Below are 12,012 nucleotides of genomic sequence, written 5' to 3'. Positions count from 1 at the left end.
AAGGAAATTTAATTTCAATAGTCTCAATGAGAAAAACATCTAAATGAATGATGATTAATCAAAAGGGTGTATGAATGATCTGTTAAAAATATGTTTACCTTTAAAGCTAACTCTAGTACTTTTACAACAGCATTCAAGCTGGATATGTTCTTCTCGTGAATTAGGATAAGAGGATCATCTAATTCCTGCCATAACACAATGAATTGAATAAGCAACATCATAACTTGATCAAAACTCGAGACTCAAGAGATTCTCTAGTTCTGTCAAAGGAGAAATGAGCATGCCCTCAACAACTTCCAACTCGTTATATAACGTTTTTCCATCGTGAAAATCTTTATTGTAGGTTCGTACAACTTTAAATCTTATTTCTTCTGAAGATTTTGTCAGTAAAATACATCCACAAGTCACTGCAAAACAAGGCCAGTGAAGGCAGCTTGCTAGGTAGTAGCCATGGCCCATCTTCTTTATATGAATGTAATGTTGAATACTTGTTTAGAAGGAGGAGAAGAGAATAATTATTAACGGGAGATAATGTTAGAAACCGTACTGAAAATGAACTAAAAGTTCGGTGACTGTATTTAAAGTTTTAAAAGTTGATTAACAAAATGCAATGTCCCTAAACATTTGGGGACTATTTATGTACTTTACCGTAAAATAAATTGGGTCAAGGCGTTTAAGATTCCAAGAAGAGACGATGGAAGGCGAAGGGAGGAGCGAAGTGGGGAAAGCATTGGGATTGCTGATATGTGGTACCTTGGTGTATTGCCACTGTGCCTACCGTAATTCAACAATTCTCTCTCTCTTCTCCGATGTATTAAATCGTTCTCCTTTGCTATCTTGCTATTCTCGGCCTCCTCTTTCGTCAAATGAACATCTCGTACGCTTTCTTCTCTTGTACACCTCTGGGTTTCTTTCAAATTATCATTTTTATTTGTTGGGGTTTTAGTTTATTTATGGTATTGCTTGTTTAGGATTGATGTTGAACTCTTTTCCTGTGAAGACCAATTTTCTGTTTTTTTTTAAATTTACAATAAAGTAAGATTCTTATTTTGTGACTGCAGTAGTCTCCTTGATTTAGGTTTAGTTAATCATGGTTACAGCAGAAATTATGAGTGCTTATCAATATGTTAATTATTGATTTTTTTTTGTTTGATAAGAACATAATATAGCATTTTGGATGTTTTTTGAAAGTATTTTTTCGATCCAATCTTAACTTTCACCATATCTAGTGAATTATCAGGGCTTTAGAGTTAACTGCGTTTTGTATTAGGCTCCAATTGTGCTGAAGATGTTTCTGTTTGTAATAGGTTTGAATTATGGTTAGATTTTGATTTGCGTTGAAATCCACCTCCAGTTTTGGTGTTCCTTTTCCCCCCATTCATCTAATATTGTCATGTATTTCCTATATTTCTTTCCCCTTTCCTCACGGCTTCTATTTTATTTTTTTATTTTTTTCTATTTCGTCTGATTGTTCTGCTTCACTTGAACTATTAAATTTAGTCCAGTGTTGATCAAATTGTGTGTTTACGGTATCTTATGTGCATATATGCAATGTGACTTGTCTGATGGCATTCATATGATTTTGCTTTTTCATTCTAGTAATGAATTTTATGCTTGAAGCCTTCAATCGTTTCACTTTCATAATGCAAAAGATGTTCTATAGGATTCCAGTAGATCCACTTGAGTGGCAGATATCACAGGATGCCGCTACTAGCATTTTTGCATGGTTAGCGAATACTGTTGGGGCAGCTGAGTCAGTTTTAAGGGTTGCAGCAACTGGACACGACAAAAGACTATTTTTTGGGGGTGAACTGTTGCAACTTTAAATAACTATTCACCATAAAATTTGCTACTTTTTGCTAATTAGATCCTCATTCTTCTGCTTTAGTTGATATCCTTTGAATATACATCTCAAAGGGCTTGATTCATCTAACCTCCAAGACCCACCCTTCTCCTTGGAACCCTGGCCAACTGTTTTTCTCTTGTTTGGTGAATTGCTTATTGCTTTGATGCCTTTTGAAACTTATTATGTCAAAATCGTACTGCAATTATCTTGTGATTTTTTTCTTGCATGGTTATTAATCCGATGCATGTCTACCTTCAGGTCGTCGTTTGTCTTTACATACTATCAGCCATTGGATGATTGGTCTCTGGTGCTACAGTTGCTTATGCAGGTATGCTTGCCATTAACTCCCATTTTTTGTTGTTGAAATCAATTGCATCTTTAATATTTGTAGCTAAAACGTGACATATCTTTGAACTGGTTAATGTTGAATGAAGCACACTCTATTTGTCTTGAGTTCCTGTCAAGTTTCTTTTGCTCATTCAAGCACCATTGATTATTTTATGCACTTGGGTATTTCATATAGAACACTTTGGAGCAATCACCGTATTATCAATACTATTTAGATGTCATTGACTTCCCCTCGACAGGATTTGGGAATATGCAAAAAATGATTTGCTATTTTTTACAACAAAGAACACTTGCTTTTTATGTATTAAATTTTAACAACCAGAAATTTTAGCATGCTTGATAAAATGGTTTTTTTTCTTCTATGTTTTTCCTCAATTCTATATCCTTCTGAGATTTATGGAAAATTTAAAAAAAATCTGTGTTTCTTAAATAGGATTATGCTTGTTCTGCCTTTACATGCTTGTGGAAAACTCGCAGTCAATCAGAACATGCATTCCCCAGTTACAGAGGCAAAGAAATGGCACCACTGTTGAAGACGATATATGTAATTGCAAGTGCAGTTTGAACATACGGGAAAGCAAGTTGAAGTTTCCAAACTTTGTTTTAGCTTTATACCTAGCCTTGTTGTATATCGTTGCTATAATTTGGCCAAGACTGTAAGATGTATTACTGATTTTTCTGTACTTTGGCAGAGACTGTTAGATGCATTACTGATTTTTGCTATACTTTGGCCAAGACTGTAAGATGTATTACTGATCTTTAGTTCATTATTTTCCGTCCATAAAATGAATGTAATCTACGAGAATGTAATTCCAACTTTTTGGTTTTGCCAGTTTTAGCACATTTGTAGCACTGATGGTCCCTGTAAGTCCAACGTCAATATATCAATGAGAAGTACAAACTCCAGAACCGTTTTATGCTTGATGATTTGTTGACACGATAATTCTTGTTAATATTTTACCAATAAATTGCAGGAAGATTTTTCTCCCCTTTTTAACTTAGGACGCCCGATTATATCAACAATTCTAATTAGAATCAATAATTATAAGCTCAAAATATCATTGACAATTGCAGGAAGAATCTCATGTTTCACACAGAACAAAATGTCAATGCCATTAACACCACAACCGTGCCACTTCCCAGACGGCCATTGCAATGCAATATCAGGTTTCAAAGATCAACAGTTTTTGATGGAAAAAATCATCTCTAGGAAAAATATGGGTATTGCTAAATTATCCCAATTCAAACAAGAGATTGGTAAATATAGAGACCAAATTGGTCAAAATCTCATGTGATGTATAAGAAATCTGTTGGTACATGTCAAGCCGAACAAAATTGAAGCTCACTTGATAATTGGGAAGAACAATTTTTTTTAAATATAGACATTGATAGGTTTAGTCATACCTGTATATGGATCCTGATACTATTAAATACCATCATGTGGAGCTCCCATAAACAACCCTGAAACTACTACCATGCTAGCACAGCATTCTTTTGCACTTTAAAGAGAGGAACTTCAACTAGTAACAGCTACCGGAAGAGTTTTTCTTTTCTAGAGCCATCATAATATGCGTCTCTCAACAAGCAATACATCTTTCCAAGCTTCATAAAACATCCAGGTGATACCAGAGGAGGGCATTACTTTTAAACAGCTAGCACCCCACCCTCTGTAAAGACCCGTTAAGCCCTCATCCCGGATTACTTCAGCAAGTGCTGCTACCATGTTTGGTGGACACTTGCCCTGTAAAGCTCCCACCATTAGCCGTTTTCTGGCTACTTCCAATGGAAAGCTTATGGTGCTAGCAGTAAAACCTGGCCATTTCAATTGAACCAGTTTATTTTTTAAGCATTGATGCAAATGTTCAAAACAACAAATAGGAAGGGTAAAAAGGCTGTGTGTGTGTGTGTTTTGAGAAAACAAAAACAAAGGTTTATCAATGATATATGGGAAACCCCATTTAATAAAGCAAACAGTTTGGGCCAAGACTCACCTGCAAGAGCTCCAAGTACAAGCATCTCTGGACGATTTAGAGATTTTTTATTCTTTGATTGGCAGTAGGATGTCTTTAATTTGTCATACATGAAATAGTAACAAGTACTATATGGAAGCATGCCCATTAGAGTTGGAGAAAGACCAGCATAAAGGGCACCGACACCACCATCCTTGTAAATCTTGCTGATTGCAATGCTTAAGCTAGGGTATGTGTCAGGACTGACAGTCAGCCTATCCTGTAAGAATTACAAGGGGAACATTCAGCTCCATAAGCAAAAGCAAAAAATGAGAAACTCTATAGTAATTTCAACATAATCAGATTCAGATTAATTATTTTCCCAAGTGTCTAAACAACATTAAGATGAGCTATCAACTAATTTAACCACTGCTCAGTGCTCACAAAAGTGAGATACTACGAGGTCAATGAGGCATTAATAAAAATGATGAGTTGGATGTCATCATTATACAATCCATACTCTTAGTTGCACTTCATCTGTAACTAGTATCAAAAAACAAAAACTAAAGAAACAATTCATCACGATGTGGAATGTTCTTTTTTTTCTTAATCAGGGAAAAAAGAAGAAAGATAATCCATTCATGATATATCACATACCTTGAGAACTTCAAGAGGATGACATGCAAGTGTGCTAGCAATTCCAGCAGCTGCACCGGCCACAGCAGTTGGAGAAATCCAGGAAAGAGAAAAGTTAACGTTCAAAGAGCCAATTTGCAATTGTGGGCTTTCAATCTCACTCCATTTTTCCTGTGCTGATGTCATTGCACGCTTGACACACTCAAATGTTGCAAGCTCAATGGCTTGGGTGGGAATTATTCTAATCATGTTGATTCCATTTCCAGCCCACAGTCCTTGCCAACCTTGCTGATCAGTGATCTCAACAAAACTACCAATTATGTTTTTGGATCCAACCCCAACCACCATTCTGGTCCTGCAAGTCAGAACTCAGACGTTATGAGTTGAACAAATATTTCTCTGTGTCTTAACATGACTATTCAGAAGTTTAAGGTGCAATAAACTGGTGACAAACACATGATAATGATTTACGGCAAAAAGGATCACGAATAAGATATTTCTCTGTGTTCTATGATTTCAAGAATGACTTGATATCCAAAACTTTGCAGGTCAACAATTTAGTATACCCTAGAAAAAAAACTAATGGTGCCCACATTCAATCCTATAAAACACTAGGAAACTTGAAACTCACAGGAGGAAGAAGTGGACCACACTGCACTACAAGGAAAGAAATAAGACGTCCACAAGAATCATTACAATAAGTAACCGACTGTTCCACGAGTTGACAAAAGTTTGTCAGCCATAGTTCAAGATTTTCTAGGTAAGTTTCCATATCATTTTACAGATTTCAGGCTTATTGAAAAAATAATTACACTTACCAAACACCTGGATAAAGAAACATAAATTTTAGATATAATGGTAATTGGTAAAGACAAGAACTCAGAAAACTAAAAATGAAACCATATAACACAAAGTGTCTGCCAACCTGATAGTTTCTAAAGGAGCAAGAACAGCTTTAGTCATAGCCCCTGCTAAAGCTCCACTAAGAAACTCACCAACTTCCCTACTCCTCAAGAAATCCTGAATCACAATCAGAGCATGCATTTGTAATATCAACAACAATCAGTTGGCCCTTATACATACAATCAAAAGGATTCAAAAACAAAAGGAAAACAGTTAATTGAAATAATGAACTTTTAATCTTAAGATCTCTTTTATTTCCATAAAATCAATTCTACTGCTGCCGGCAAATGGAAGTTTAGAAAAAAAAATCAATGAATTACATAAAAAGATTTCTCATAACTCAACCTAACTCTAATGCGGGTAACCATCTTAGGCCCATTGTAAAGAATTGGATCATAAATATCCATAAAAATAAAAATAAAAAACAAATATAATTTTCCAACAATATTTTTTCTTTCATTTGGAACAATATAATTCTGATGTCCATAAAATCTTTGAGACCGCCACAGCAAATTGAAATTTTACAGAAAGATTCGATGAAAAATAGCCAAAATAACCATTTTCATAAGAGGGATGATTTCTTTCATATCTTTTGTTCGGTGTGAAATTTTTCTCAGTATCTCTTAGCAGCCAACATTTTTAACATAGCAAATAGAAAATAATATGAGGCAGAAAAACATGTTTTATACCGCAACTTTTGCCTTGAAAGAAGTGGGATTCCAAAAAAAAAAAGTTTTCTTAAACTTTATTTTCTCGGCACCCGAACAGAGCATAGGCTTAGAGCAAGAACACTATAAAAAGGCGGGAAAAGAAAAAGTAAAGGGAAAAAGAAGCTCACTCTAATTGTAGCTCTCAAATCGGGAATTTGAAATCGTATCTCAAAAGGCTTGGAAGAATGCAAAGAAATAGGCTTTTCGAGTTCGTCAAGCTCCTTCGGAACAACCACCACCATGTTCCCAAACACCCTGTAATTTTTCTTCTGCAATTCAAGATCCAGTTATCGACATTATTACTACTTTACTTTTCACTGTAATATATAAAATTTTGTTCCAAAATTTCAGACTTGTCAAACTCAGAAGATCAGAAACATAAATAAAAGGAAAACAGTTTGATCAGATATGCAAAGAAATATCTCTTAATTTTCAATTCTCTCCTTTTGTGAATAATAATTGCAACAACTAGAAGAGGAGAAATGAGGAAACCGACGTGCCTGCGGCAGCCCCAACACACACATAGATTTTGGGGGGTTTGGAAAGAGAAAGAAGAGGGAATTTGGTTTGTCTTTGGGATTTAGTATTTAGGGTTTTCTCCTTTGTGTCTTTATACTGTTACATTACACACACACCCCGATAGTAAGTAGCACAATGCGTAATTCTGTAATGGGTGAATTATAACGTTCTCACTTAATTTTATTTATCTCTTATTGTATCCATCGTACTTATATATATTTTTCAATTTACTTATTGAACTTTATAAATTGAATCATATTATTGTCTCTGTTGTTAACTTTTTAACAGTGTTGTGACATGAAACAAGTATTAAAACGACGTAAATTTAAAAAACTCAAATATACACAAAAATGGCATCTCAAATTCTCTTATTTCTTCACATTTTACATATTTTGCAAATAAAGTGATCGGTTGTTGTCGACGATCACTACGTCATTTTTCATTCTGGCCACCGTTTATCGTCGTTGATGGTGGCTATTCAGCCTCAAAATTCATGGGTCAGCTCGTCTCAACCCCTGAGTCTGAATTTGATGGTTGTATCACTAGAAAATGTCCCAAAATCCATGAATCTCGACTAAAACGTTTTGGCTTCTTCACTTTCAATCTTCAATTTGTGGACTCCAGAGCAAGTTTCGATAAAATAGAGGTCGGATTTGACTCAAGGTGTGGAGGCGAAGTAACCCATGAAATTTGGGATCGAACGACCACCATCTACAGCTGTCAACGGTGACCGACGGTGGCATCCGATCACATTTTATTTTATTTTATAGTTAAATGAACAAAATAGGAGAGATAATAAGTTCAGTGAGGAACAATGTATTACCCTTTACATTTTCAATTATTTTATATTAAATAATAATAATAAATGACATGTAGTCATAACGTTAGAGAAATAACGACAGAGTTAGCAAAATAATTCAATCTGTAAAGTTCAATAAACAAATTAAAAAATTTAAAAATACAGTGAATAAAATAGGAGAAAAAGTAACAACATTATTTTTTCTTGAAATAAATATATAATTTAGGAAGAAAAAGCCTCAATAAGAATTCAAATTAATCTATATTATATTGTATGAATGCTAAGTGCTATATATATTTTATTAGAATAGAATTCTATAGAATAATATATAATAAAAATAAAAAAAGAATATCATTAATAATATTACGAAAATAATAATATAACGAATATTATAAATAACACAAATAAACTAATTCTTTTGAATCTACCTTGCATCTTCAAATAACCCGATAGATCAAATAACTCGATAGAATAGATCCATCAATCTCACAGTTTTTCGAGTGCCAATCTTAAGAAATCATTCAAAATAAAAAACAAGAATCACATTTTCTCCAATATTTGACTCTTAGAAAGAAGGCATATCTTACATATAAATACATTTTTTAATAAAAACAACCAATTTTATTAAAATTAAGAAATATAGTAACTTCAACAACGTTAAATACTTATCTTAATAAAAAAGTTTTGGTAAAAAGGCATAAGAGGCATTGTATTCTAAAAAAAAATTCAATTGAAATCTCGTATTATTTTTTCTTTTAATATAACCCTCCAACTCAAAAAACAAACCTAATATAACTTTTTTATCAATGTTTTTCATCGTTGACCTTTACGGTGCTGACATGACAGTCCACAATACTGACGTGGCGGTCCATGATGGTTGATGACATGGAAGATGACTTGATTGATGAGTTAAATTGTTGTTTTTTATTTTGTTCGATGATCAAATTGATTTTTTCTAAAGTTCAAGGATTTTTTTTAAAATATACAAACTATTTTAAATTCTAAATATAAAATTATCTAAGTATTAAAAAAATAAATATAAAACTTATTAAAAATAAAAAATTAAATTATTAAAAAAATAAATATTCATATTAAAAAATACTAAAAATATTATAAAAGAATAATTTTTAAATATATATCATATGTTATAAAATGATAAGTTATAAATTATTAAAAATTTTAAAAAATATTTTCAAAAAGATCTTATTCATAATATATACATATAAGATATAGACATATCATCAACACTCATACAAAGTATTCTAATTATATTTTATATTGAAACTTATTGTATAATTATCTTTTAAATTAGTCAATACTTACAAAAAGTTAATTAGAAAACATAATAAATTTCGAATATTCTAAAAATTATAAGTCTCAATTAATTTAAATTTTGTACTTTTTTTTAACGTGAAAAGACAACCTATTTTATTAACAATTAGAAAACTCATAATTTTGTCCCTGTGTAACACACCTAAAGACAATAAATCCCACTTATTGTAATAGGAGACGAAACAATAAAAGAAAGAAAAGAACACCCAAACAATCACTAGAAACTAAAACATAAAGAGAAAAAAAATGTTGGCCTTTCATCTTCCTTGCTTAGAGCAGATAAGGGCAGTGAATCGAGAAACAACAATGAGGAAAAACAAAAATCGAGCTTAACGAGCAGATGTGATTTCAAGAGGAAACACAAGGAGGATCAATCAATCTTCTATCCTCTGCTACATGCCGCTCCATCTACGACGAAGCCTCTTCAACCCATAAACGGTCAGTCGAGCCATGGTCCTTGTCAGCTACAATCAAATGGGCGACAACATTCCACATCCGAGGAGTAAATTAGAAAACACATGCACTAAAGACTTCAACATTAAGGCGTGCTTCCCAGATCAGAGCACTGATCTCATATAGATCTTGTTTCGAGGAAGCGAGCTTCTCAACAACCACTATCGCATTGCCTTCAAAAATGAAATGCCAAAGACCCAAATCCACAACAAACTGAACAACATGCACCGTCGGCGTGGCCTCTGCCATGAAAGTTGAGGTAAATCTCAAAACCCCTCTTTGACATGCAACCAAAATACGTCATTCATGATCCCGAAAAATGATTCTTGACCAAGATTTTTGTTGTGATTGTAAATACCGAGCATCGAAGTTTACTTTTACATGCGAGGAAACAAACAGTTTCCACCGAACAAGAGCGTTGGAGACTTGACTCTAAAGACTAGCCTTGACATAATCAAACTCTAATCATATTGAACGGATAAAGGTAACAATATCACCTGCTTGCATTTGCTTACCCTCGTAATAGAGCTAATTACTAGAATTTCAGTATGCTTGATTGATGAATATTGAGAAAAAGACAACTCAACCAATCAATTAGATTTGTATCAGAAACATCAGTAGGCCAATGGTAATTCATACGCAACCACACTAAACTAGCCAACTTACAATCACTAATAATATGGACACCTGATTCAAATATATTTACACACTGTGAGCAAAGAGGGTTATTAGCTGTGTTTCAAGTATAGATTCTGCATGGAGGGAATGAAATTTTAAGTGAACTTTTAAACCTGAATTTTAATTTTTCGTTGACAAGCACAAGTCTATATGTCATTTAACACAGCGTTAACAGTTTGTGAAGATTTCACTCTCCCCAATAATAACCGATAAACACTTCTCATGCTATAAACGTACGATTTCTCGTCACTCCAAACATAACAATCTTTTGGATAAAACTGGAGAGAGGTATATCTAGTATTAAATCTACTTCCTCTTCTCGAAAGAGATCCATAATCACCTCAACCTTCTAAAACCTTGTATCAACGTCAATTATATCTACAACATACTCTACAGACTCAATTCTATCAAATTCAACTCGGCGTGGGATATTCAATGGTAATCAAAACTCATTCCAAATGGAAATGGTTGTTCCCGAGCCCACTATCCATAAGGAGGCCTTTATCGCTCCACAAGATACGCCAAATGTAAGGCGACGAAGCTCCCACTATCGAACTCAAAAAATCTCCGGTAGAGTAGTACTTTGCATGCAACAGTCTGCTAACTGACAAAGTTGGGTTAATGATAAGCTGCCACCCATGTTTTGCCAAAAAAAATATTAAAATTTTTCATGTCCTGAAAATCCAAATCCCCATCTGCCTTTAGACTACATAAGTTCTCCCAAGTGCAACTGTGGATACCCTCTGGTTCTCAGATTTCTGTCATCAGAACCAAGCCATAATCACATTCAGATCCATACCAAGTCTTTTAGGCAGCAAAAACCAATTCATAGCAAATAACGGAATAAATTGAAGGACAAATTTGATGTAAACCTCTTTCGCCTCTTGAGAAAGTGCACGAGTACACCAATTATGGATCCAACTGTAAAGTTTGTCTTTCATGTGAATGAAAACACCCTTCTTATTCCAACCTACAATAGTCGGTAATCCCATATACTTCTCCAGACTTGAGGTATTAGTTACTCCAAGGATATACAAACATCACATATATTTTCCTCAACCATGTTCGAGCCAAAAAAGAGACTAGACATGCCAAAATGTATCATCTGACCAAAGCTTACTTCATACATACGCAATATCTCCTTAACCATAATAGTCAGACAATCAAGCATTTGACTCTCTAAAGATAAGATAGTCGTCAGCAAATAACAGAAGAGAAATTATGGGTGTATAACGATTCATTCTAACCCCCTGGAAGTTATTTAACTTAGCAGCCTAATGAAACAAAGCGAATAAGAAAGAGGTAAGGGCTTAGATGGTCACGCTGCCTTAAACCCCGTTGCATTTCAAAATTGTCTCCTACTAGCCCATTAAGAACAACTGAATAAGAGACCGTACACACACACTTCTTCTGGCAATCAATCCATACGATCGAAATCCCATCCTTTCCATATTGCTAAATAATCTACTTTTTCACCGTAAACTTTGCTCATATCAAGCTTTAAAGCAGAGTACCCTTTTGACCTACCCTCCATTGTTGGAAATAATGAATTATCCCAAAAGCGGTAATGACATTGTCCGTGATCAATGTCCCAGGTACAAATGCACTCTACGCTTCATCAATACACAAACATATGCACTAACATCTTGGATACGATTTTAAAACATTGCAAAGGCTAATCGGCTAGAACTAACTTATTATCTTAGGCGAATCAACTTTTGGGATGAGAACACTGTATGGGTAATTGCCCTTACATCAAACTATCCTTGAATCAGACCAATGTAGAAATCAAAGATTTTAGGACCAATTAAGTGCCAAAGTTGTACCACCCTAATCCGG

At 34.1% G+C, this 12,012-nt stretch overlaps 1 protein-coding gene and 1 pseudogene across 1 annotated transcript; one reads left to right on the top strand and one right to left on the bottom strand.

Moving 5' to 3' along the window:
* The first annotated feature begins 683 nt into the window (after positions 1-683).
* On the top strand, positions 684-2,982 carry LOC120148966 (annotated as a pseudogene).
* A 487-nt stretch (positions 2,983-3,469) lies between these two features.
* Positions 3,470-6,790, bottom strand: LOC120148965 (probable mitochondrial adenine nucleotide transporter BTL1). The gene is made up of 5 exons (XM_039161917.1): positions 6,521-6,790; positions 5,705-5,799; positions 4,801-5,134; positions 4,186-4,423; positions 3,470-4,006 (listed from the first exon to the last, which is right to left on the bottom strand). Exons 1-5 carry the CDS (start codon positions 6,632-6,634, stop codon positions 3,756-3,758), a joined length of 1,032 nt encoding a protein of 343 aa, XP_039017848.1. The 5' UTR covers positions 6,635-6,790; the 3' UTR covers positions 3,470-3,755.
* Between the last annotated feature and the right edge of the window lie 5,222 nt (positions 6,791-12,012).

This window comes from Hibiscus syriacus, unplaced genomic scaffold (genome assembly GCF_006381635.1).
Source record: "Hibiscus syriacus cultivar Baekdansim isolate YM2019G1 unplaced genomic scaffold, ASM638163v2 tig00110988_pilon, whole genome shotgun sequence".
Classification (NCBI taxonomy): Eukaryota; Viridiplantae; Streptophyta; class Magnoliopsida; order Malvales; family Malvaceae; genus Hibiscus; species Hibiscus syriacus.
Note: the sequence above shows the minus strand (reverse complement) of the source record. Positions and strands in the feature narration are given on the sequence as shown.